The sequence below is a fragment of the Lethenteron reissneri genome, chromosome 44 (assembly GCF_015708825.2).
Source record: "Lethenteron reissneri isolate LAM-NWPU_2019-01 chromosome 44, ASM1570882v1, whole genome shotgun sequence".
Classification (NCBI taxonomy): Eukaryota; Metazoa; Chordata; class Hyperoartia; order Petromyzontiformes; family Petromyzontidae; genus Lethenteron; species Lethenteron reissneri.
The window spans coordinates 6,500,415-6,528,303 of NC_083822.1; the positions used below are offsets into that span (position 1 = coordinate 6,500,415).

Consider the following 27,889-nt stretch of genomic DNA (forward strand, 5'->3'; position numbering starts at 1 on the left):
GTACAGGTTGGTGAAAGTGGAGAACAATCTAGATTTGAAGTTTTCGTGACTGCAGGCATCCATACTCTTTAGTTCTTTCGGTAAAGTCACGTAGGTATGAAATACAAAGTGGAGAACATCGAAGCGTAATATAACATTGGATTTGCGTTGCGATTCACAAACGGAGCGCAGGCCTGTGGCTTCCTACGACAACGTGGTTGTCACGCTAATCCAAGTACTGTCTACAAATAATAATTTGGGTAATTGTGGAGAATATAACGAACAAGATGGATATGCAGATAACATGTCGCCTTCGTGAGAGGTTTTTGTGGGTTAGATCGCGTAAATATAAATGTGTCGTTAAACCAGGAGAGAAAACCCACAAAATCTACATGGGTTTACTCTCCACAACATTTACATGGGCTTACTCTCCAACACACCGGTGTGCTGAATTAGTAACGAATTTACATGCTTTGTTATTGTGAGAAGCTTAACAAATTGGCTGTGTCGGGTGGTGGCGGGTTTAATGACACATTTATATTTACGCAATCGAATCCTGAAGAAACCTCTCTTATAGATAATTTGGTCGCGAAAGCCTTTGTGTTAAAATGTCTCCTTCGAATATCTGCCTCCCCATTAAATGTACATATATATACAGAAAAGTATTTCTTACATTACTCATTGGCCCGCGGCTTTCTGAAAGTGCATAATTTTTGCAGCACTTAACCAGGGCTATCCATGCAAACTTTGGACCGGTTTTGACATACAGCGTCTCAGCGTCATGTTTCCTAGAATTTACATCGGTGCACTGCCAGACGTTATAGGCAAATACCACACCTTTAAGATATGGGTTTAATCAAATTTAGCGACGAGAGGGGGGGGGGGGGGTGAGAAATTTAACGTCACATCAAAATGCGCAACTTTAAATACCTATAGACAACACGTTCTATTTAATTAAATAGACTTTGTAATACATGTATTCTCCTACAACATCAGTGCAGCGCCAGATTAAATACGCACTACAATGACAATAGTTAAAAGTGATTTTGAAGCATGTTTTTGGGGGGGGGAGGCAGAGCTTTGTGACGCCATATTTGCGGGGTGGGGGTCTGACGTGGGGGGGGGGGTCAAAAATCGTCCAAAATCACGTGACGTCATTTATGGACGGCCTCTAAGTCCAACAGAAACGTGCCATTAAGTCCGATACAATCTACCTTTGCTTCAACCCAAAACATGTACGATCATAGCTGTCTTTAGATTAAAATAATAAATCCGTGTAAGATCTTACCCTCCAGCGATGTGCATGCAGTATGCAAATCTATTGCCACCCTGATTAATGTGAGAAGGTTTTTTAACGTTTTGGATGAAACTTGTTTTTCCTGTCCACGAGCCTTGCCTAAACACTTGTTCAAACGGGGCTCCTCCCCCGTGCTTGACGACCTCATCACCCACCCACCTGTATTTGTACCTTCAAGATCACCCATCGTCTCATTCAACGCCTGAACATACACGCCAAAGGTGTTGAATTTCTCGGATCGCGCATTTCCAGACCTTCAACTCTTGCTCGGCGACAGGTAAGAATTAAATTTGTGTTGTGCCCCTTTGCGAGAGATTGTATGTTGTTTGTATCTTGCTTTGGTGGGGTTCGTATAGCGTTTCGGTGCGGAGTGGTGGCACGGCAGTCAGCGCGTGGTGCTCTGTGAGCCCGGTACCCACCCACGGCTCACATCAGTGGCGAGTGATGTCAAGAACCAGGGCTGTTTCTGGCCCCCCCCCCCAACTCCACCAAGCCGTACTAAGAAAAGCGTTTTGAAGCATGGTAACAAAAAACCCCTTTCATCCAGCAGTTGATGGAAAAGAGCCGTACAATATTATTGTATTATTATTCTTAATGTACTAAGTAGCGTAACAGGGATTTCCTTGAACACGTCAAATTCGAAATGCAACATTTTAGTTCATCAGCCGATGAGACCTTTTGGAACCAGCGTTTTCTGCCAGACGTGATGGGTTCAAGCACTATCTAGGGTAAAGCTTCGCTTCTGAGATATGAAGAGATCCGGGCACATTAAGTGTGATTTAGTTATATGCATATATCTGTATGCGTTTCACTGGATCCAACATAAACCTATCCTTAAGTCAGATACAACGTACCCTTCAATAAAAAAACGTGTACGATCATAGCTGTATTGAAATTAAAATAAGAAATCAATGTAAGATCTAAATAATGTCTTACCCTCCAGCGATGTACATGCAGTGCAACAATCCAGCGTCATCCAGATTCATATCTGAAGGGTTTGAACGTTTTGGATCCGACTTGTTTTTTCTTGTGCACGAGCTGTGACTAAACACTTATTCAGACGCTTCTGACTTGAAGCACCGCTGAACAGGAGAGAGACGTGGTCAAAGTGGCTGTGATGTAGCGGTGAGCGAACTGCCCTGTATTGAGCCTGGCGAGCTGAGTTCGATTCCCAGCCACGGCTAACACCAGCCATGAGATATATCCTCTGATTGGGACGGTTGGCTACGTACGGTGCGAAAGAAGTTCAACACACAGACATATCGATATTTGAGCCGGTCCTGGGTCACACTTCTACTTCAACAACCCGCGCTAACCAGTGCGGTGAAGCACGGTCGAACTTTCTTCATCACAGCAGGGTCCTAAAGTAATATTGCCCAACTAGCGCGCGAGGTTTTTAACGGTCGTGAACGAAACACACGCGAGTCAAAACCAGTGCAAGTGTAAGATGAGAACATAATAGTCTCTATTTCTGTCTAACAAAGGCAAAGACGCCCCCATATTGTCGTAACAGGCTGTTGAGGGAAGGGAAGTGCTGTTAGCGGGCGCCTTTGAAGGCCCGAAACTGCACACGAGGGGGTGGATGGCTGGCACAACGCCCGGCCGCCTTTTTCTCCCGAGTGGTGATGATTACACATCGTAACAGGTACTTATTTGAGGCTGAGTCGAACTAGAGGAGGCACAGAGCCGACTCAGATAATCGTCACTGGTGATAGCCGAGAGCGGGAATCGAACTTGGGTGACAGGGTTCGCAGCGCAGTGCGCTAACCGCTGCACCACCACTCCCCGCTTCAGGCTCACGGTCACATATACAAGCGCAAATCGAAGCTTTGGTGATGTATTTGCTATAGCCTTGTTCACACGTGTCGATTCCAGCAAATGATCTTGCTATTTAAAATTCAAGCACGTAGAGATTGTTTATGAACATGTGTGTTCATGTATTACGCTTGTTAACTCAGGAAAACCTTACGGAGTCTCTTGACTAATTTTTTGCAGGGTCCCGCCACGTTTTTTTACAGTCGGAACAATGATTACCGTGTCGATTTCAACTCGAATAATTTTTCAGGTGATATTTGTCAAATGTGGCCAGATTTTGATCGTGCCACTGGCACGCAATGGCTAACTCTCGCGAACGACATCACTGGATCTTTAACTGCCACCCTGAAGCAGATGGCACGTTGTATTGCTTTTACGATTATTCCACCTGCAGTATGGTCGAAGGTAAACCCCATGACCGACACAGTCTCAGGGAAGTCTTTCGTTCAGCAGTGGATTGACAAAATTGTCTCTCTACAGGTACAAATGGTAGATCATCGTTCGGTTGCCCATTGAATTTCACTCGTGAACATTTTAGTGCACATGTTGTTATAATGGCCCAATAAAAAAAAAATCCATTCGACAAATTAGAGGTGACTTGGTGTGTCACAATCACCATCGTCATGATCATCAGCACTTCCCGAAAGTTACTTTACGATGTTCCTGTAACGCGTCGTGCGAGTAGCTGTCCAATGACAAACGGTCGAGGAGGTACAGCCCTGGTTGAGAAACTCAACGAATCGTTGTGCGCGAGCAGTTCGTGTGGACCTATTTGCGTCTTAACGGCGGCACAGCAGTTGATGTGCCCAGAGCCACACCCTGCATCCTTTGTCCCCACAGCACAAACGAAAGAAGCACTACCGCATTTGAGGCTAAGTCGACCCATGAGAGTTGTCGTCCGTCATGATTGTCCCACCGTAATTCCCGGCCATGGATAACGTCAGTGGGGAGTTTTTTCTTTTAATCCAGCCGAACCTGTACTGCCATGTTCCTTCCCCCCCCCCCTTCACCAACCTGCATTGACCAGCGTGGTGAAGTATGGTCAGACAACCGACATGACCGACGTACCGTGGGGGGAGGGGAGGGGCTTCGTCCAGCAGTGGATTGACTTTGGGTTGTCAATTTGAGTTGTAATAATCAGAACGAATAGAACCCAAGTTGTAGCTGGGCTCAGGAAATCTGGGCTCAGGAAATCTGGGCTTTCCAAAGCACTGCGCCACTTTTGCAAAGGGGACGTTGGAACTAACTCGAGAATGAAACACATACTTGGTGCTGCTGCTGCGTCCGCAGTGATGCACAAGCACAATTGACGAATACAACTCAACACATTTGCCAATAACACTGTTGCCTTAACAGTAAACATATATAACATATATATGGCAACATTTCGGACGAATGGGGCTTTCTTCATGGGCCATTTTCCGAAACATATCCTATTTTTTTTTTCTTTTTGAGGCCAAGGTGGTATATAGACCGATGTATTGAGTCGTTTTCCTCATCGATAGTGGAGTGAATTGTGTGTGATCACATTGAACTCACACCTTTGCACGCACCTGTAGCGTGACCTCTTTCAGAATACAGCAGGGTGGGGCACACTACACGGTTAACATAAAGGCAGGGGAGTTGTCAACGTTTGTGCCTTTTGTGACATCTACCCCAGGGTTTAGCCCCTGTGAATGTGAGAAAAAGCTGCTGTCACCGTGTGAGTGAACAATCATTATTACTTTGTTAACTGTTGTGAAAAGCGGGGGGGTGGGGGGGGCTGAGCCTTCAATAGGAGCGCTGTGGTAGAATCAAAGTGGACTGCGAAGGAATCCCCGATCTTGCTGATATTAGCCAATCAAATGAAGGGGACGTGTCGCATCATTACTGGATCCATGGATTGATTGGTAATGAATCGACGCGGCGATTAACTCGTAAATTACGATTAACAGCGTCGCAGTGGCGAGATGTTATCTACCTCGCGTGGTATGCAGGAAGTCGTAGGTTCGATCCCGAACCCTGATCCCTGTATATTTGAAAATCACATGCTCTCCTCTCCCCGTGGCCGCGTGGATTTTTCTCCAGGTCCTCCGGTTTTCCCCTCCACGTTTAGGAAAATGCATTTCGAGCAATTTGGTTGCTATCAATTTTCACACGATACGCCGCTCCCTTGAGCTATCATTTGTGGTCAGGTCGCTTTTGAAAAAGCTGTAGAGCTCAGTGGGCCTCAACTGATAAAATAAAAAGTTTAGTTTTAGTTTAGGAGGGTGGAAGGGGCGGTGTTCAGCACCCCTCCAGCCCCCCCCCCCTTCACCCCCCCCCCACCAATACAACTCGACGAAGATAATGGGAAAATGAAGTGAAGAAGTGAATACGGAGTGGTGGGAACTAAATCATACACAGGGTGATGCCAAAAAACAAAAGGTGAAGCCCTGCTATGTCTCGCTCGCATCACTGCTGGCGGAAAGGCCTCCGCTAAAGGGAGCTCTAGAGAACCTTCCCCCCCCCCCCCTTACACGTGGCTGTTTGGCCTACTCATCCATGTTGTCTTGCCGTCTTGGAAGAGATCAACCATATTGAATTCAAACCAACCCGTGCATGCAGTGCCAGGTTATCCTAGTAGCAAAAGTAGCATGTGTTATGGGCCCCGCACTTTCAAGGGCCCCGCGCTAAATGCTTTCAAGCTATCAATTCCAGTTCAGTGATTCTGCACTTTCTCTATTACTATAGTACTATACCGCCTTCAACTTTTATGAACGACTGGGTGTTTTAGGTTAGCGATTTGTCGTATTATCTGGCTGTATAGCAAATGAAAGAAATACAGTTACTTTACTATGCAAGTTAAAATGTATGTGTTTTAATATTTACGTGTTTTTATTTTATTTAGGGCCCCTTTATAACATATGCTAGAGTCCCCGTACAATCTTCATCCGGCACTGCGTGCATGGGGTTAAATAAAGAAACCCTGCAATGAATAGCTGATGGTGTGAAGTCCAAATTTGTATCAATGTCTAAATCGTCGCCGATTATAAACATTTCTGGCCGTTTTAAGCCAGTGTTATAAACGAATGTGGTGAGTTTTTGAATAGCTGATGGTGTGAACTCTTCTTCTATTGCATAGGAAACCCGTGCAGCTGTAGCGATGGGTGGAACCTGTCGAGTGGCGCTGCTGACGGCGCTGGGATTTGCTCTGGCAATCATTCAAGGTGGGTGAAGTCACCTCGCAAGCCTGTCAACCGTCACTGACGTTTTGCCTTTGGCTCCAATGAAGCCCCGACAGCATCACGGGCCTAAGGCAATCGCACTGGCTGCTTAAAGACGTTTATAATATCCTCGTTGTTGATACCTCGGGACATAGCAATATGGTTGTTGTCTTCTTTGAAAAGCACCGTATTTAAAATCGGTGGTTGGTGGCACAAATACTCGTGTGCTCAAACTGACATGGCTTCTGAGATCTGGCGTTGAGCCATTGGTGCTCATCTCCTGTTTACAGCCCCCAAACCAGTAGTGGGAATTCCACAGTTCTTTGGCCGGGGCAGGGGGGGGGGTGGTCTGTACAGACAACTACTGTTGACTTGTCCACAAAATGGTACTTAATTTATCGACCCCGGATAGATGCTGGGCTGGCAGAGTAACCCCACCACCAACCAATATTTGAACTCGCAACCTTCCACTCGCTCTATCTACCACCCAGCCACTGAGCTGCATCGAGGGTCATGTGGTTCTACAACGCACGTGTGTTTGAAGCCATGAAGTGTCACAAGTCGTCCTCGTTAGACCTGAAAGATTGAAGTCAATAAGTGGATTAAAGGAGCATAGTTTTTCATTAGAGTTTAAAAAAACAACTTCCTTAATTTCTTCAAGGGGTGAGACCCCAGATGCTAGTAACCCAAGCATGGCTTTTTGTCTGTCGTCAGAATGAGGTAAAGATAAAGGTACAAAGCTGAAACTGCAATGCTCACACCATTGCTGGCATAAGAGCTCTAAAAAGCCCCTCTGGTGGGAGCTTTGGCCTACTCTTCCATTCTGGCTAGATGCCAATGGACTAACAGCGGTGTCCCCTTTCATCCTCCTGGGCGGACAGAGGCGGAGGGGAGTTTCAGAATCCTGTGCCATTGTTTCAGCTGCCACTCCGGGATATCGAGTCGAACTGGCGACCTCAATTCCAGCGTTCTAACCACACCACCACTGTGACAGCATCTTCAGAATACGTCACCACAAACACCCTTGGCTGCTCCAGATGATGAAGTAAAACATTAACCTTTTTTTTTCTTTGCATTTGTAGGTTCACATCATGTGGCTGGTCAGGTAAATATTTGCTTTATTTTATGCATGGTTCAAATTCATGGACACTCGCATTTTTACAATTCATGTTTTTATTTAAAAACCATTGGCAAAAAATGACTGGCATGCCAAAGACAATCTAATCAATAATCTTTAAAATAGTTTGAATTCGGTACCTGTTTCTGGAATGTCCAGGCTGTCCAAACACACATCACGCTTTATTCATAGATTTAGGCATCGGTTTTCACTGCGCGGTTGAAAAGTATGTTTCTTGTACACTTACGTTTTTTTTTACTGAAGGGCTTTAGCGATCTTTGACATCGCGCAGCCGAAGCAGTCGAAACTATCGCAGGCGACATGCCAGTCATCTGCGTCTTTCAAATGTCGTTAGGAAAAAGCAGCAGCACTACAATTGCATTGCTAATGTTGAGAAAATAAGAATATCCTTTCTGGCAAATAAGAATAGGTTTCGTCTATGTTCAAACACCAAATATATACCCATTGCAAGGCATCAAGTCCGCATGAACCACACACACTTGTCGCAAAACATACAAAAGAACATGCTCTGATAACATATGCATTGTATTTGAAACTGATTAGCTTACACCAGATACAGCATTTGTCATGGCATTGTCTCACCAGTGTTAGACCGGAGAACGCCTAAAAGCGAACAGTGCAAAGTCAATGCAAGTAGCAGTGATTTTCTCACCATTATGATACTGCCAAAAATGCCCAATATATATTGTTAACGTGAGCCATTCTACGGCATCCGGGGTAGTGGCTGAGTTGAATCGACTTGCTCAGCCAGCACAACGCTTGTTGTCTTCTTGGTTCTTTCGGTAAAGTCATGTAGAAGGGAACTAATAAAATAATAAAAATAAAACATAATAAAATCATTCTCAAGACGTTTCGGCCACAACGCAGGCAGCCGTCCTCAGGTGAAGAACAGGTCTGTCGGAAATACAGCATCTGAACGAGTCATTCAGACGCGTTTTATTTTTATTATTTTATTATTTCCCTTCTACGTAACTTTACCGAAAGAACCAAGAAGATGAATCCCTGCAGTCACGAAGGCTTTAAATCGAAACGCTTGTTGTGTTGGGCAGTCATCGTGATCTACGCCTCATGGTTTGCACCTCACCACCGGTGATCACTGGGGAGTCTCGAATCGACATGCAGGCGGTCACACGGCGGCGTAGAGGAACGAGGCTCGTGCGGTCGTCACCGCTGTTAAGATTAAGTGCGTGGTGCTGTACCTGCATGTACGTGGGAGTGGTAGTGTAGCGGTCAGCACGCTGCACTACGAACCCTGTGGCACAAGTTCGATTCCCGCTTACGGCCAATACCAGTGACGATTATTTTAACCGGTCCTGGGCCTCCCCTAGGTCGACTATTGTCTAGAAATAGTACCTGGTGCGATGTGTAAACATCGCCAATAGGGAGACAAAGGCGGCTGGGCATGGTTGCTGGCCACCCACCCCCTCGGGTGTCGTTCTGGCCTTCATAGGTGCTCACTAAGAGGACTTTTCCTAACAGTTTGAAAAGACGATATGGGGGCGTTTTCTCTTTTTGTACTTGCGTGTGATTTTATCACCCTAACTCAAGCTCTGTTCTTGTTTTTTGTTATTGATGATACAATGTTTAAAGGACACCCTGGGGTATTTTTTAAGCACGTAACTATTTGCTGATGAACTTGATAACATTTCACAAATGTGCGTACTTACGCCCACGGTATTTGCATTGCACGGTGTTCGCGTGACGGTTTTTCAAAGATTTGGCAAATTGTATTCAAAGATTTACATTAACACCGAGATAGAACAGCGCACACGACAAAAAATGCAATAACAAAAAACATCACCTTTGCCGAGCACATTCAAAGCAGTCGGTAACAAACATCACCATTATAGCTGCAATAGATACGAGTTTAACGCGTTTTATTAACGTGGAAAAGTATTTTTTCAATAAGATCTTGGGAATATTAGATGATGGGAGGGAATTGGTTCTTTCGGTTAAGTCACGTAGGTAAAAAAATACAAATAAAAAATACAAATAAAAGATAAAAAAATTAATACATTTAAATCACGACGTTTCGGGCGCAACACAAGCGTACGTCACATCAGGTGAATGGAAGAGTGAGATAACCCGCATTGTACGCATGTCGGACTTTCTCACCGCACGTTGCCAGTTGCACTAATCTGAGGTGCGGGCGGAGGAGAATAAACTTAAACGCAAAACAAAAAGCACGTTTCACAGAAATGGTGCCTTGCTCCAGTGTGGTGGTTGAACGCGGTGTGGGGGTCAGACGAGAGAGTCGATGGCCATCGGACTGAGTCCGCGTGGGCGGTGGAGTCCACGAGGATGGAGAGTATTCTTAGTTTTTTTCGGTAAAGTCACGTAGGTAAAAAATTAAAATTAATAAAAGTAAAATAAAAATACTTTTTTTTATTTTAATTTTTTTTACCTACGTGACTTTATCGAAAAGTCACGTAGGTAAAAAATTAAAATTTATAAAAGTAAAATAAAAAGACTTTTATTAATTTTAATTTTTTTTTACCTATGTGACTTTACTGAAAAAACCCAAGAATACGAATCCTTGCAGTCACGAAAGCTTCAAATCTAGAATTAAGAGGATGGAGAGGTTGGCCACGTGGTCATGCTGCTGGTCGTGGTCACAGCGATCGAAGCGTGGATATGAATTGATGATTGAATCGGTTGCGCCAGTCCTGACGTTTTGTTTCATTTGTGATGGGACGGATTGTTGTGAAAAAAGTGTGACTTTTGAATGTTTCTTTTACATTGTTGTTATTATTGACATCTAATTTTGTGTTGTCTTTGTTCGTATTGCAGAGTTCGGAAGGTATGTGATTTGTTTTTTTTATGTGATAAAACGCAGTCCACACAAATCGATATGCATGTCCTAAACACGTTTAAACGAAATGGCTAGTCTTTTGGGTCAGCATCTGGACATTTTAAATCTCAGCCAATCTCTATCGACACATCTCTCGGTGCTGTTCTTTGTTTCTCTGCGGTAACCTCTTCTTCCATTGACCAATTATTTGTACTCCACTCATATTTGCCTACTAATCTCTCATGTTGGGCCAACAACGTTGATCCAACAACGTTGATCCAATGGCTTCAATCACATGCTAATGTTTGCCCAACTTTACATGTTGACTGGGAAGGCTGGTTCTGGCCTCCCTAGTCGTTGCGTAATCCTCCTGCGTGGGATGTCGTGATTGTGCCGTTCAGCCCCCCCCCCCCTCCAATGGGCGTTCCGCTTGTGCCACCTCTTGTTTGGCACGATGTCGATGTGTTTTTTTATTTGTTACACGGATTATCCCGTTCAGCCAGTTTCCCCGGCTATTTGACACGGGAGATCTGCGTTGCGAGTCACAAATAAGATTATAATGCGAGCAAGAGGCGACATGAAGTTAGGTGCACGTACGCTCTATAGTTTAGTCTATCAGTGACACATGTGCGATGTTCTCCTCCACAAGCTGGGAGCTTGATTCACATAGTCAAGTTCAACAACAACAACAAAAATCTCCCAGAACGTGGAGCGAAACTGATTTAATCGCAGGCACTGAGAGCCTCTGATGTTGGCTGGCCAATGCTGTTGAAGTTTCTTTGTCGTGGTGTTTTTAGTTTTGTTGCGTTCAAACATTTTGAAAATTTTAAGTCACCCTACAAAGTGTCCTTCATGTGATGTGTTGTCCATCATAGAGTGTTTTGGGTTCAATAGCGTAAATATAAATGCGTTGTTAACCTGCCACCACCCTACACAGCCATTTAGTAAGGTTTGTCACGTGAACAAAACATGCCAATTTGTTACAAGTTCAGCACTAACCGCTTGTGTGTTGGAAAATAAACCCACGACATTTACAATTCGAGTACGACGTTTCGCCAGTAATTACAACGAGCATCATCAGGCCACAGCCTGTGTCGGGTGGTGGCGGGTTTAACGACACATTGATATATTCACGCAATCTAACCCAAAGACCTCTATTATGGATGAAAATTGCTCGCGAAAGCCCATTGCGTGTTAAAGTGACGTGTTAAAGTGACGTGTTAAAGTGACGTGTTAAAGTGACGTGTTAAAGTGACGCGTTAAAGTGACGCGTTAAAGTGACGCGTTAAAGTGACGCGTTAAAGTGACGCGTTAAAGTGACGCGTTAAAGTGACGCGTTAAAGTGACGCGTTAAAGTGACGCGTTAAAGTGACGCGTTAAAGTGACGCGTTAAAGTGACGCGTTAAAGTGACGCGTTAAAGTGACGCGTTAAAGTGACGCGTTAAAGTGACGCGTTAAAGTGACGCGTTAAAGTGACGCGTTAAAGTGACGCGTTAAAGTGACGCGTTAAAGTGACGCGTTAAAGTGACGTGTTAAAGTGACGTGTCAAAGTGACGCGTTGCCTTTGCCTTTTCCTATTCTCTCAAACAGTTGTCAACTGTACAGGCAGAAATGTGTAAGTGTTTTTTTTTACCATTCAAGACATGCATGAACACACTTTTTTTTGTTATATTTACAAATACGACGTGCTAATTGCGATGCCGATGCCAGCGACCGTAATCGGTTTCAATGTTAACATTTGTTGTTGTCGCCGTGTGTGTCTATATGTGTTTATAAAGGACTGTGCTGGGCAATGCGTTGTTGGGCGTAAATATCACCGCCGCACAGCTGGAAAATTTCACAGCAGAAGAGTTCGCCTGCTTGAACGTAAGTCCCAGGTGTTGTATTCGGAGAAGGTGAAAGGTGCAGCCACCGTAGTTGCTTATACTCGGCGGCCCCTGCTGGCAGAAGGGCCTCCATGAGAGGGAGCTCGAGAGAAGCCCCTCTTAATAAGAGGGCTTTAGGCCTACTCTTCCACGATGGCCAGACGCCTCGTGAGAGGCTGGGAATAAACTGCACCTTACCCTACCTAACCCCCACCACACGCGAACTGTCAATCGACTAGGCTGCGGTGTATACATTTATACTGCTGCGTGTACACAATTTAATGGTATTTTACTTGTACGTCCATCTACGATGTATGCAAACAAAAACTTAATATTGTTTTTAAACTCCAATTGCAGTGGTGTACAAAACACACGCAAAGCAATGCCATCACATTCTTCAATAGCATTGCCCTAAAGAAGAACATTATAACATTTTAAAAAATTGTGTCATTGTCCTTGATATGATTTTCACTTTCGAGAGAAGAGTTATTGATGAAAATAAGTTTTCGTTATTCGTAACGAATCGTGCTAATTGCACACACAGCATGTGGTCACGTAATCCCCGTGGCCTGCATGGCATGGGGAATCCCTCTTCCAGAAGTGGATTGACAGAAGGGCTGTACTTTAACAGTTCTACATCACATTGTTACCCAATATATAACCCACAATCCACCAAGATGCCACAGGTATTTAATATGTATATTCCAGCCTTGCATCTGTATTCATTTTGCATTATCTGGTAGATCGCAGTTACTGAACACTTTCAAAGTGGCCCTTCTCAGTTTGTCATCCAAATGTTAACCAATTTCATAGCGGAACAAAAACAAATGAGTGCTCACTTACACACGTGCCCTCCCAAGCAGAGGTCGCAAACGGGTTTTGATTCCTTACCCGTACCCGTACCCGGCCGCACCAGGGTCGCAAACGGGTACCCGTACCCGTATCCGGCCGTATCCGTACCCTACCCGTACCCAGCCGGGTACGGGTAGGGTACGGATATCGGGTAACTGATTGCAAAACTCTGGGATGAAGCCATGTTGCAAGCGCGGGTGGGTTGATTCTAGGAACTTGAATTGTGAGAAGAGACAAGACGTTGGGAAATGAGTGACAAACAGTTACTCACCAGTGACTCATGGCCTACCTGTACCCGTACCTGGCCGCACCAGGAACTTGAATTGTGAGAAGAGACAAGACGTTGGGAAATGAGTGACAAACAGTAACTCACCAGTGACTCATTGCCTACCCGTACCCGTACCTGGCCGCACCAGGGTCGCAAACGGGTACCCGGCCGGGTACGGGTAGCCGGGTATCGGGTAGGGTACGGGTATCGGGTACCCGGTTGCGACCTCTGCTCACAAGACATAAAATCTGGCTCGGGGCCAAGCAGGGCCAAGAGGCGGGACTAATTATGCAGTCAATGCGTGTGACTTCAGTACAGTGTGAGGTCACGGCGTTATCTCCACTCGTCTCGACTTGTCTATTGCCTGTGACACTCGTGTCTAGGAGCGGCTACTGCAGTGGAAAATAATACAACCTGCTCGGCTGGCCTGGTATGGCTTGGCAGGGTTCGGTTTTGGGTTTGGGCGGGGGGGTAAAGAGATGTTTGACCGCACGTCGGTTGTGTTTGGTGTGCAGGATTCTACACTGTCACTTATCCCGGCCGACCAGCTCGCTCAGCTCTACATGTCAAAGTTTCTAAACAGCGCTATTGTCAGTCGATCGGTGACGATCAACTTGAAGAACCTCACCGTGCTGGGCAACGTTCTGGATGGAATCAACATGGTGTGTGGCCTCCACTCTGCACCCCAATCTAAACATGTCCCTCTGCTTGATGTGCATACACTGTTAGTTCGCTTGCTCGGTCCCATATCTGCGTCCGCCTGGTGGAAAATGTTTCATCCATGATGGTGTCTACCTCTCCTCTCGCATCACACTCTACTCCATTCCACACACTCCCCTAACGCTCCACTCGCATTTCACTCTACTCCCCTGCATGCAATATCCTACACTTCCCCTCTCATCTCACTCCACTCCCCTTCACACACTCTCCTGCCTCTCCCTCTCATCTCAACCTTAAACGGGTGGGAAAGTACTGCACCCTACGATCACGTGGACCAGAGATCACTGAAGGCGTACAAGAGTTAGGTCTGTGTTGTCCACTTTTGTGGGACATTCTCTAACGGGCAGTGTCTGCCTGTCTCTGTGAGGAATCTGAATGCATATTTTTATCTCATGACATGATACCGAGCGGGCAATTGAGATTACATTGTGAGAAAATTCAGATGTAAAAATGTAAATACTTCTGTAGGAAATGGATATTCCACTGTGAATGCATTTTTTTTTTGAAAATTAATATCTGTATGTGTGTATGGGTTTTGAGGAGTGAGAATCAGCGATGCAGCGATCCAGACAATACCACCTGTTAATGTGCTCTGCCGGTCCGAATAAGTGCTTGCTATACAGCGCTTGCCTTTGTATTTGTGCATATGTGTGCATGTGCATGCATATGCATGTGGGGAGTGGTAGTATCGTGGTTGGTGCACTACGCTCTGAACCTGACATCTTGAGTTCAATGCCCCACCACAGCTAACATCTACGCTTGTCCTGGTCCTCCCTGAGTTGTCTCAGCCCTAAACGAGTACCTGGTGCGGTGCGCAACCATCAGCAACGCAACCCACTCGTACGCTGTACTGGCCTTCGTATACATTGCTCGCTAACAGCACTTGCCCCAACAGCCTGTGTAGGTTACACGGGGGATCTTTGTCCGGTGTGTATGCGTGTGTTTGCGCACAGACGATTTCAGCTGACGTGAGGACGGCCATGATGACCAGCATCTGGGACACCCTGAAGCCGTCTCTTGCGACTTTGTCGGATGCCGAGGGAACACAGTGGTTTCAAACGCGACTCGTCCTTTTTCTCCCGTCCATCACCGCGGTGGAGATAGCAGACATCCCCATCAACGTGTCCTGCGTCAATTTCGTCACAATGTGCGTGCTCACAAATAACCCCCACGTCCGTTAACGGCAACATCCTCGGTGTGTTGCGCAACCAGATTCACAGCAACGTGCCCATCGTTACTGGCACGCGGCACGTGTCGCTCAATGTCGTTTAGAGGCAAGGAAAGAGTGGAGAAAAATAGCATTCGTGACATTTAGTTGTCAATACAATGCTGGATGAAGACTTATTCGCGCTGTGTCAGCCATGGGGTTGTTTAGTGATCAGAACAGATTGGTGATGTGTGTGTGGGGGGGGGGTTGCCCGGCAATGGATAAGATATCACTGGCCACTGATGTTAGCCATGACCGAGAGCATTGAACTCGGGTTACCAAGTTCATAGTGTGGTACGCAAACCAGTGTGCCACAGCCACCCCACCCCTTACCAAACTCTCCCCCTCCCCCCCACAAGGCATGAACGTTATCATTAAAATCAGATCGACGCGATGAAAATATTGGATCCGGAGAATCTTGGGTTGGATACTTTTGGAATGGGATTTGGATCACGGTCAGCTTGTGGTGATGGGCTACCACTAAACCCAATCCGTGCACCCATAAGCATTACATTAATGCTACTTTAATATCTGCTAGAATTGTCTACAATTAATGCTGTAAATTTGCTCGGTCGCTGCATCGTGCGATTTCAGATACGCTTCTGTGGCCGTCTGGAACACTCTTCCTTCCGATATGAGGAAGCCACTGGAGCTATGCACTTTTAAATCTAGATTGAAAACGAATTTCTTTAGGACAAACGTGTTGTCATCAGACGAAGAATACATTCAGATCTCTCACAGTTGCAACGCAACCTTTCATGTTGCAGAACGACCCACGGAAGCACTTATCACGGAGCTATCTCTGAAATCCCTTCAAATGACCTCTAGTTCACACAGTAGAGGGGACCATTTCCCACCTGCTCTGCCAATGATAATGATATTCAAACGACCGTCAAGCTGATACTTATTTCTCACGAACTGGAATTAGACAACATTCGTTCAGAAACAAATATATTGATATCAGTTTTTTTTTGTACAGTGACTGGGCCGAGACCTTAATCTCATTGCACTTGATAATCCAGTTTAATTACCAGGATATCAGCGATGTCGACTAAATCCTATCACATCTGAGTTACGTGGTCACCTCGTGAAAATGAACTTCGTTTCATATTGACTATATTTTTTTCAAAAAGTGGAATATTTTTGTCAAAACACATAAACACAGTGTAAACGTATGCAATAAAGTATCGGTGTATCGTTGTTCTTGTTGCACAGGTCGCAAAGCCTGAGTGGAGTTGATCTCTTACATTAAAATATAAGAGATCAATTTAAATGTCAATTACATTTCGCTCATTTCCATCTCTGTAACGTCTACATAAATACACAACGTAACATTTTCTTTCATATTTGATTCAATTACTTGACTATTTTATAATAAAATATTCTTGCTTGTTCTTGTTGTACAGCTCACAGAGTCTGAGTGGTAAAGATATCCAACTTGCTGCACTGAATAAAATCAACAATTTCCTTGTCGCAGGTGGGTCAATTGCTTAATTTACATCTTTTAAAAATGAGCTGAAACATCCACGACTTTTTGTACTGCATTTTCATGCAATGACAATACTGAACCTGATGCCATCTTGTCAATTCCCACAGATGTGACAATGATGAACAAGAACTGCACACAGAACATCAACAGCTCCACGCTGCTCAACACCTATTATGGAAAATTCAGTGCCCTTGCCAATTATTCTGACTTTGAAGTTTTCCCAGCTTTTAAAGGCGTAAGTAATGTCACACACCACATGTGTAAACTGTCCACGTTTTCAAACAAAACCGATTTCATTCAATGTTAGCGTTAAGGAAAGGAACTATTTGCATTATGGTTTTTGACTTTGGAAATGTGATGCGTTACATTTTTCAAACGCAGATATTTTGTGTACATCGTGATAACTATCAAAATAGGAAAATACCTGCAGACTTGTAACAAAGAAAAATAACATAATGCAAAGGTGTTTTCGTGAACACCTCTGGTCTAGACAAGGCTGAGAGCATTTAACATCAAAACTAGTCATCACATAATTTGCAATCGAGGTGGATACACCTTTACACGTTTTTTTTTGTTAATTGATCACAAGTTAATCACCCCGTATGGAATGAACCCTCCTCCAATGCAACCGTCTCAATCCTGGGATTTGATGAATTTCCATCATTTTGGGAACAGTTACAATTCTTTAATACTCTTTGGTTCTTTCGGTAAAGTACGTACGTATAAACTAAAATAAATCACGACGCAACACAATCGTCGGTCATCAGTTGTTGTGCCCGAAACGTCGTGATTTATTTTATTTTATACCTACGTGATTTTACCGAAAGAACCAAAGAATATGGATTCCTGCAGTCACAAAAGCTTCAAATAAATTCTTTAATACTTTTTTTCTCGTGGCATTTTGCTCCGTTAAAACTCGTAAAGTGTGAATTCTTGGACGTGTGACTTAAGCACGTAGTGCGAGTGTGCAACTGATCTCCTTACGGTTTCTCCCGATGGCTCTAGGCTGAAGTCCTGAACCTTCTTTCCCCTGTACAACTGGCGGACTACGCTGCCAAGCCCAACGTGCAGAATAACTCTACCCTGCTGTTAGAGATCTTCCCCAACATCAACAGCATCGACAACATGGCAACATTCGTGGATCGCTTTAACGTTGTGGTAAGTCTGTCAGGACGCGCGTTAGAATTATAGTGTGGTACTGTAGAAGCTGGACACACTGGCTGGTAATTTATTCGCTCATCTTGTAGTCTTGTGATGGATTTCTCCTGTATATTAGGCCGAAGCATTTCATGTCATCATCAGACTCGCCACTGATGAGCAAAATAACTCCCACATTGTTTTTCATTTCTGCTTTTCCACAGTTGTACCTTTGCAGTAGTGGCCTCCGAACTTTTTATAAGGCAGCGATGATGAGGAATGTGACGAGTTGTTTTTACGTGAATTCAAGTGAGGCGTTGATCTTGTCATCCACAGGCAAACAAGGCGTTTGATGCCTCTGCCCAGGCCGGGGTGATGGCCGGCGTGTGGACAAAGCTGGGGCCTTCGCTGGCCGCTATGCCTGACGCAGATGTGTCCACGTGGTTCAATCAGAGGCTGTCCCCTCTCATCCTGCCGGGCATCACCGCTGGCATGGTGGGCAACATTTCCACGGGACTCAACTGCACTGCGTTTGCAAGCATGTGAGTGTCCTATGCGCTATGCAGTCACTTGTGTGGCAAGGTGGCATATTCATGGATCATTGTGTTTGCTCTGTGATGTGAATTTGGGTCGGACCGCATGTTGTTTGGAATGATGTCGGATGTTTCAACACCACGTGCTGGCTCCTCTTTCAGGAACTTCATGGAACATCTCATATTGTCTTTAAAAAAATTATCGCAGTAATTAAAAGATCCTTCATAGCAGATTGAGGGTGGTATTCCAAGATGTTAGGCAGTTCTAATGTCTCACGCGTTTTCATGTAATACTCTCTACATTTTGCATAACTTGAATATATTTTGTGTCAGTGTGCACATTCGCTGTGAAACTGTATTATAGCGTGAATTAATGCATCAGTACTCTATGAAACTGCATTCACAGAACAAAGTGGCATCTGTACCATAACATCGTGCCCATTAAACAGAGCCTAACAGCTTATTGGGCACTTCATGCTGAAATAAATAAAATACATTTTGATTTCTTACCTAAAAAGAACATACAGTAGGTCATTGTATTTCCATTAAAATATAAGAGATCAATTTAAATGTAGATTACATTTCGCTCATTTCCATCTCTGTAACGTCTACATGAATACACAACGTAACATTTTCTTTAATATTTGATTCAATTACTTGACTGTTTTATGATAAAATTTTCTTGCTTGTTCTTGTTGCACAGCTCACAGAGTCTGAGTGGAGTTTATGGAAATCTCAGTGACGATATCAAACTTGCAGCACTGAATAAAATCAACAATTTCCTTGTGGCAGGTGGGTCAAATGCTTAATTTACATATTTTTAAAATAAGCTGATACATCCATGACTATTACACATTTTCTTTTAACTCTGTCTGTTGTTGTTGTTGTTGTATCCTCAAAGCTTGTAACTCAATTTTAACCCACTACCCAATGTGATATCGACTGAAAACTTGGTATATTTATGTCACACTGATGACAATACTATATTCTATCAAAAAAATATACAACTTTTAAACATTATATTTCATGTTATGTTTCGGCTTCGGTCTAATTGTTCACGGGTCAACTGACGTTGGTTGTAATTGCCCACGGTCCCTTACGTTATGGCAAGATTCGGGGCCACTTCCTGGAGTCGTGGCGTTCTGCCATTACTAGTACGTTACAATGATAATTAGTTTTTTACCCTTCTATCTGGCAACAAAACTGACACCTTTTTACAAGAGTCATGTTTGCATAGACCACAATACCTGCAGTCATAATGCAAACAAAAAACACAACTCTGATAATGTGCACTGTCCTTGAAGTTGATTGGTCCACACCCGAGACAGCTTTCCTTAGAGCCTAGTCTCACATGGGTTGGACCAGATGACGCCAAAAGGCGCATCTGGTGACACCAAATGCGCCTTTTGGCGTCATCTGGTCCAACCCATGTGAGACTATGCTCTAAGGAAAGCTGTCTCGGGTGTGGACCAATCAACTTCAAGGACAGTGCACATTATCAGAGTTGTGTTTTTTGTTTGCATTATGACTGCAGGTATTGCGGTCTATGCAAACATGACTCCTTGTAAAAAGGTGTCAGTTTTGTTGCCAGATAGAAGGGTAAAAACAAATTATCATATTTTTACTGGCAAATGAGGTTCCAATAGTACGGTACATTTCATGAAAGCGTGTTTTTTAAAAATATTACTTATTTATACCTCATTTCCATTAAATTACAACAATGAACCCGAGCCATCTTGTCAATTCCCACAGATGTGACAATGATGAACAAGAGCTGCACACAGAACATCAACAGCTCCACGCTGCTCAACACCTATTTTGGAAGATTCAGTGCCCTTGCCAATTATTCTGACTTTGAAGTTTCCCCATCTTTTAAAGGCGTAAGTAATGTCACACACCACATGCGTAAACTGTCCACGTGTTCAAACAAAACCGATTTCATTTAATGTTAGCGTTAAGGAGAGGAACTATGTGTATGATGGTTTTTGACTTTGGGAATGTGATGCGTTACACTTTTCAAACGCAGATTTTTTGTGTACATCGTGATAACAACTATCAAAATAGGAAAATACCTGCAGACTTGTAACAAAGAAAAATAACATAATGCAAAGGTGTTCTCACAAACACCTCTATTTTTAGTTGGTGGTCTAGACAAGGCTGAGAGCATTTTACATTAAAACTGGTGATCACATGATTTGTACTCGAGGTGGATACACCTTTACACGTTATTTTTGATTGTTAATTGATAGCAAGTTAATCACTCCGTATGTATGGAATGATCCCTCCTCCACCAAAACCTCCTCAATTCTGGGATTTGATTAAATTTCATCATTTTGGGAACAAGATACAATTCTTTAATACATTTTTTCTCGTGGCATTTCGCTCAGTCAGTCATTTGGATTGTTTTAATTTAAAGTCGAATTTTTTTCAATTGTTTCATTTCCATAAAATCAACATCGGTGTATACATTTCATACAATTGTTGAAACTCGTAAAGTGTGAATTCTTGGACGTGTGACTTAAGCACGTAGTGCGATTGTGCAACTGATTTCATGACGGTTTCTCCCGATGGCTCTAGGCTGAAGTCCTGAACCTTCTATCGCTTGTACAACTGGCGGACTACGCTGCCAAGCCCAACGTGCAGAACAACGCTACCCTGCTGTCAGCGATCTTCCCCAACATCAACGGCATCAACAACATGGCAACATTCGTGGATCGCTTTAACGTTGTGGTAAGTGCGTCGGGACGCGCGTTAGAGCTATAGTGTGGTGCTGTAGAAGCTGGACACACTGGCATTGTTGACCAGAGGTCACCAGTTTGACCCCCTGTTGAAACAAAATTAAAGGTGGTAATTTATTCGCTTATCTTGTAGTCCTTTGATGGATTTCTTCCGTATATTAAGCTGAAGCATTTCATGTCATCGTCATAGACCCCCCACTGATGAGAAAAATTACTCCCAGATTATTTTTTATTTCTGCTTTTCCACAGTTGTACCTGTCCAGTAGTGACCTCCGAACTCTTTATAAGGCAGCGATGATGAGGAATATGACGAGTTGTTCTTACGTGAATTCAAGCGAGGCGTTGATCTTGTCATCCACAGGCAAACAAGTCGTTTGATGCCTCTGCCCGGGCCGTGGTGATGGACAGCGTGTGGACAAAGCTGGGGCCTTCGCTGGCCGCTATGCCTGACGCGGATGTGTCCACGTGGTTCAATCAAAGGCTGTCCCCTCTCATCCTGCCGGGCATCACCGCTGGCATGGTGGGCAACATTTCCACGGGACTCAACTGCACTGCGTTTGCAAGCATGTGAGTGTCCTATGCGCTATGCAGTCACTTGTGTGGCAAGGTGGCATATTCATGGATCATTGTGTTAGCTCTCTGATGTGAATCTGCGTTGGACTGCATGTTGTTTGCAATGATGTCCGACGTTTCAATACCACGTGCTGGCAGCTTCTTCAGGAACTGAATGGAGCATCTCATATTTTCTTAAAAATTATCACAGTAATGAATTTATTATTATTATTGACAGACCAAGGATGATGTTCCAAGATGGTAGTGAGTGTCAATGGCTTGCATTTTTTCATATAATGTTCTCTGCATTTTGCATAACTTTAAAATAATTTGTATCAATGTGCAAATGTTCTGTGAAACGGTATTATTGCATATATTAATGCATCAGTACTCTCTGAAAGAGCATTCGCAGTACAAGGTAGCATCTGTACCATCACAGGGTGCCCATTAAACAGAGTCTAACAGCTTATTGGGCATTTTTTGCTGAAATAAATAAATGCATCTTGATTGCTCACCAAAAAAGAACATACAGTACGTTTTCATATTGCCATTAAAATATAAGAAATCGATATAAATGTAGATTACATTTCGCTCATCTCCATCTGTGTCACACTTTTACATAAATATACGACGTAAAATGTTGTTTAAATTGCCTGTGTTTTATAATCTCAAACAAAATATTCTTGCTTGTTGTTCTTGTTGTACAGCTCGCAGAGTCTGAGTGGAGTTTATGGAACTCTCAGTGAAGATATCCAACTTGCAGAACTGAATAAAATAAAAAATTTCCTTGGCGCAGGTGGGTCAAATGCTTAATTTACATCTTTAAAAAATGAGCTGAAACATCTAATGACTATTTATACCTCATTTTCATGAAATTATAGCAATGAACCCGATGCCATCTTGTCAATTCCCACAGATGTGACAATGATGAATAAGAACTGCACACAGAACATCAACAGCTCCACGCTGCTCAACACCTATTTTGGAAAATTCAGTGCCCTTGCCAATTATTCTGACTTTGAAGTTTTCCCAGCTTTTAAAGGCGTAAGTAATGTCACACACCACATGTGTAAACTGTCCACGTGTTCAAACAAAACCGATTTCATTCAATGTTAGTGTGAAGGAAAGGAACTATTTGCATGATGGTTTTTGACATTGGGAATATGATGCATTTAATTTTTCAAATACAGCCCTTTCTCTACATCGTGATAACAACTATCAAAATAGGAAAATACCTGCAGACTGGTAACAGAGAAAACACATCATGCAAAGGTGTTCTCACAAACACCTCTATTTTTAGTTGGTGGTCTAGACAAGGCTGAGAGCATTTTACATCAAAACTGGTGATCACATGATTTGCACTCGAGGTGTATACACCTTTAAACGTTATTTTTTTTTTGTTAATTGATCGCAAATGAATCACTCCGTGTGGAATGAACCCTCCCCCGCTGCAACCTCCTCAATTCTGGGATTTGATCAATTTTCATCATTTTGGGAACAAATTACAATTCTTTAATAATGTTTTTGTTTTTTCAGGGAATTTTGCTCCGTCAGTCATTTGGATTGTTTTAATCTAAAGTTGAATTTTCCTCAAGTGCTTCATTTGCATAAAAGCAACATTGCCGCATACATTTCATACAATTGTTGAAACTCGTCACGTGTGAATTCTTGGACGTGTTACTTAAGCACGTCGTGCGAGTGTGCAACTGATCTCCTTACGGTTTCTCCCGATGGCTCTAGGCTGAAGTCCTGAACCTTCTTTCCCCTGCACAACTGGCGGACTACGCTGCCAAGCCCAACGTGCAGAATAACGCTACCCTGCTGTCAGAGATCTTCCCCAACATCAACAGCATCAACAACATGGCAACATTCGTGGATCGCTTTAACGTTGTGGTAAGTGCGTCGGGACGCGCGTTAGAATTATAGTGTGGTACTGTTGGACACACTGGCATTGTTGGCCAGAGGCCACCAGTTTGACCCCTTGTGAAAACTAAATTAAAGGTTGGTAATTTATTAGCTTATCTTGTAGTCCTGTGATGGATTTCTCCTGTTTATTAGGCCGAAGCATTTCATGTCATCGTCAAAGACTCCCCTACTGATGAGCAAAATGACTCACAGATTTTTTTTCATTTCTGCTTTTCCACAGCTGTACCTATCCAGTAGTGGCCTCCGAGATCTTTATAAGGCAGCGGTGATGAGGAATGTGACGAGTTGTTCTTACGTGAATTCAAGCGAGGCGTTGTTCTTGTCATCCACAGGCAAACAAGTCGTTTGATGCCCCTGCCCGGGCCGCGGTGATGGCCGGCGTGTGGACAAAGCTGGGGCCTTCGCTGGCCGCTATTCCTGACGCAGATGTGTCCACGTGGTTCAATCAAAGGCTGCCCCCTCTCCTCCTGCCGAGCATTACTGCTGAGATGGTGGCCAATATTACTACGGGACTCAACTGCACTGCGTTTGCAAGCATGTGAGCGTCATATACGTTACGCAGTCACTTGTGTGGCAAGGTGGCATATTCGTGGATCATTGTGTTAGCTCACGATGTGAATTTGGGTTGGACCGCATGTTGTTTGGAATGATGTCCGATGTTTCAACACCACGTGCTGGCTGCTTTTTCAGGAACTTCATGGAACATCTCATATTGTCTTAAAAAAAGTTATCGCAGTAATTAAAAAATCCTTCATAACAGATTGAGTGTGGTATTCTAAGATATTAGGCAGTTCTAATGTCTCACACGTTTTCATGTAATGCTCTCTACATTTTGCATAACTTGAATATATTTTGTGTCAGTGTGCACATTCGCTGTGAAACTGTATTATAGCGTAAATTAATGCATCAGTACTATATGAAACAGCATTCACAGAACAAAGTGGCATCTGTACCATCACATGGTGCCCATTAAACAGAGCCTAACAGCTTATTGGGCACTTCCTGCTGAGATAAATAAAATAAATTTTGATTTCTTACCTATGAAGAACATACAGTACGTCATTGTATTTTCATTAAAATACAAGAAATCAATATAAATGTAGATTACATTTCGCTCATCTCCAACTCTGTAACGTCTACATGAATACACAACGTAACATTTTCTTTCATATTTAATTCTAATTACTTGACTATTTTATGATAAAATATTCTTGCTTGTTCTTGTTGCACAGCTCACAGAGTCTGAGTGGAGTTTATGGAACTATCAAAAAAGATATCCAACTTGCAGCACTGAATAAAATCAACAATTTCCTTGTCGCAGGTGGGTCAAATGCTTAATTTATATCTTTTTTAAAATAAGCTGATACATCCATGACTATTACACATTTTCTTTTAACTCTGTCTGTTGTTGTTGTTGTATCCTCAAAGCTTGTAACTCAATTTTAACCCACTACCCAATGCGGTATCGACTGCAAACTTGGTATACTTATGTCATACTGATGACAATACTATATTCTATCAAAAAATAGATATTTTGCAAACATAATTTTTCATGTTATGTTTCGGCTTCGGTCTAATTGTCCACGCTCAACTGACGTTGGCTGTAATTGTCCACGGCCCCTTACGTTATGGCCAGCTTCGGGGCCACTTCCTGGAGTCGTGGAGTTCTGCCATTACTAGTACGGTACATTTCATGAAAGCGTTTTTTTTAATATTACTTATTTATACCTCATTTCTATGAAATTACAACAATGAACCTATAGCCATCTTGTAAATTCCCACAGATGTGACAACGATGAACAAGAACTGCACACAGAACATCAACAGCTCCACGCTGCTCAACACCTATTTTGGAAGATTCAGTGCCCTTGCCAATTATTCTGACTTTGAAGTTTCCCCAGCTTTTAAAGGCGTAAGTAACGTCACACACCACATGCGTAAACTGTCCACGTGTTCAAACAAAACCGATTTCATTCAATGTTAGCGTTAAGGAAATGAACTATTTGCATTATGGTTTTTGGGAATGTGATGCGTTCAATTTTTCAAATGCAGATCTTTTGTGTACATCGTGATAACAAATATAAAAATAGGAAAATACCTGCAGACTGGTCACAAAGAAAAATACATCATGCAAATGTGTTCTCACAAACACCTCTATTTTTAGTTGGTGGTCTAGACAAGGCTGAGAGTATTTTACATTAAAACTAGTGATCACATGAATTTGTACTCGAGGTGTATACACCTTTACACGTTATTTTTTTTGTTAATTGATCGCAAATTAATCACTCCGCATGGAATTATCCCTCCTCCCCCGCAACCTCCTCAATTCTAGCCTTTGATTAATTTTCATCATTTTGGGAACAATTATTTAAGAATTTTTTTGTTTTCTCCTGGCATTTCGCTCCGTCAGTCATTTGGATTGTTTTAATTTAAAGTCTAGTTTTCCTAAATTGCTTCATTTGCATAAAAGCAACATTGGCGCATACATTCCATACAATTGGTGAAAATCGTCAAGTGTAAATTCTTGGATGTGTGACGTAAGCACGTAGTGCGAGTGTGCAACTGATCTCATGACGGTTTCTCCCGATGGCTCTAGGCTGAAGTCCTGAACCTTCTTTCCCCTGTACAACTGGCGGACTACGCTGCCAAGCCCAACGTGCAAAATAACTCTATCCTGCTGTCAGCGATCTTCCCCAACATCAACGGCACCGACAACATGGCAACATTCGTGGATCGCTTTAACGTTGTGGTAAGTGCGTCGGGACGCGCGTTAGAACTATAGTGTGGTGCTGTTGAAGCTGGACACACTGGCATTGTTGACCAGAGATCACCAGTTTGACCCCCTCTTGAAACACATTTAATCCATTGGTTATTCAATAGCTTACCTTGATTAAATATGAATCAAAATTATAGTCCTCCGATTGATTTATCCTGTACATTAGGCTGAAGCATTTCATGTCCTCGTCATTGAATCCCCACTGATGTGCAAAATGACTCCTGGATTGTCTTCCTTTCCTGCCTTTCCATAGTTGTTCCCAGGGGCGGTTTCTTCATTAGGGCGATTGGGCGACGCACCACCAATGTCATTCAACCACAGTCACGCTAGCCGTCACTGCCAGCCTCTGGATATAGTCCAATCAGCGTCATGCTACGTTCTGTGGAGTACCGCCTCTTTTGGGGCGATTTCACTCCGGCTGAGAATCGCCCCGAGTGGCCCCATAGACTTACATTCAAAGATGTTTTTTTTCGAACGGGGGCGCTCCAATGCATTCTCTATGGCTTCCGGGAGGGCTCGCCCTAACGTGCTTACGTCATCATACGTGCTAACGTCATCATACGTAAGCACGTTTCATCCAACAATATAATTTATCGCTACCTAGTGGAATCTTTAATAAAATAAACTTGAGTGGTTTGTTTTAATAGTGAGTATATAAACAAACAAGATGTATTGTAAGAATCACTTTATTTTTCATTAATATTAAAGAAGTGAAGTTGCCTTTACATGCTTAAGCTGTTAATTTATTCATTGCATGGTTGGACCTTATCCTTATCAATCATCCAGACATTTGCCCCCCCTGAGAGATTTTGCAGGAGCCGCCACTGGTTGTTCCTGTCCTGGAGTGGCCTCCAAACTCATTATAAGGCAGCAAGAATGAGGAATGTGGAGAGTCGTTTTTTTGTGAATCAAGCGAGGCGTTTTTCTTGTCATCCACAGGCAAACAAGTCGTTTGATGCCCCTGCCCGGGCCGTGGTGATGACCGGCGTGTGGACACAGCTGGGGCCTTCGCTGGCCGCTATGCCTGACGCAGATGTGTCTACGTGGTTCAATCAGAGGCTGTCCCCTCTCATCCTGCCGGGCATCACTCCTGCGATTTTGGCCACCTTTCCCACGCAATTCAACTGCACCGTGTTCTCGAGCATGTGAGCTTCCAACGAGTTAGAGTGACTTCTCTTCCTAGTCCTGTGCACCGGTTCACAAATACAAGCAGCGGTATACTCGTGGACTATTGGTTTGAATTAATTTGGAGTAGATTAAAATTACACAAAACTTGAAAAGTTATTTTTAATGACCATGTTAGACGAGGATTTTATTACCAGATGTTATGCCAAGATTTAGCTTTCACCACAAGGTGATTTGCATGCTATTAATGTGCTGATGCCCCCGTGCTGTTGTGGTTAGCACCCTGGACTTGAATTCCAGAGTTCGCAGGTTCGATTTCCTGCCACGGCAGTTGAAATAATGGTGCAAGTTTCTTAAATCCGTCTTCCTACATTCACCCAACACAGCGATCGGTAAACCACAGTTAGCCAATCGGCAGGTTGTATTAGGTGCGGTGATGTAAAGTGTGTGTACTCCCAGGTGTTCCAAGACATCTTGCCAGCATCGAAGAGTAGGC

General features: G+C 43.5%; 1 protein-coding gene and 1 long non-coding RNA gene across 2 annotated transcripts in view; both read left to right on the forward strand.

Moving 5' to 3' along the window:
* Window positions 1-1,419: 1,419 nt before the first annotated feature.
* On the forward strand, window positions 1,420-7,381 carry LOC133353682 (uncharacterized). The gene is made up of 3 exons (XR_009756427.1): window positions 1,420-1,553; window positions 6,195-6,279; window positions 7,359-7,381. It is a non-coding gene; the product is annotated as an uncharacterized LOC133353682 (long non-coding RNA).
* Window positions 7,382-10,207: 2,826 nt separating this feature from the next.
* Window positions 10,208-27,889, forward strand: part of LOC133353681 (uncharacterized) — a 49,858-nt gene continuing 32,176 nt past the window's right edge. The window contains exons 1-21 of the mRNA XM_061570111.1: window positions 10,208-10,214; window positions 11,796-11,820; window positions 11,984-12,071; window positions 13,706-13,852; window positions 14,864-15,057; window positions 16,524-16,594; window positions 16,714-16,841; window positions 17,612-17,764; window positions 18,080-18,285; window positions 18,980-19,068; window positions 20,029-20,156; window positions 20,854-21,006; window positions 21,376-21,581; window positions 22,274-22,362; window positions 22,483-22,610; window positions 23,307-23,459; window positions 23,825-24,030; window positions 24,725-24,813; window positions 25,277-25,404; window positions 26,089-26,241; window positions 27,208-27,413. Coding sequence (XP_061426095.1) covers window positions 13,754-13,852; window positions 14,864-15,057; window positions 16,524-16,594; window positions 16,714-16,841; window positions 17,612-17,764; window positions 18,080-18,285; window positions 18,980-19,068; window positions 20,029-20,156; window positions 20,854-21,006; window positions 21,376-21,581; window positions 22,274-22,362; window positions 22,483-22,610; window positions 23,307-23,459; window positions 23,825-24,030; window positions 24,725-24,813; window positions 25,277-25,404; window positions 26,089-26,241; window positions 27,208-27,413 — 2,579 coding nt within the window. The 5' untranslated portion in view covers window positions 10,208-10,214; window positions 11,796-11,820; window positions 11,984-12,071; window positions 13,706-13,753. The remainder of the gene's footprint in view (window positions 10,215-11,795; window positions 11,821-11,983; window positions 12,072-13,705; window positions 13,853-14,863; window positions 15,058-16,523; window positions 16,595-16,713; window positions 16,842-17,611; window positions 17,765-18,079; window positions 18,286-18,979; window positions 19,069-20,028; window positions 20,157-20,853; window positions 21,007-21,375; window positions 21,582-22,273; window positions 22,363-22,482; window positions 22,611-23,306; window positions 23,460-23,824; window positions 24,031-24,724; window positions 24,814-25,276; window positions 25,405-26,088; window positions 26,242-27,207; window positions 27,414-27,889) is intronic.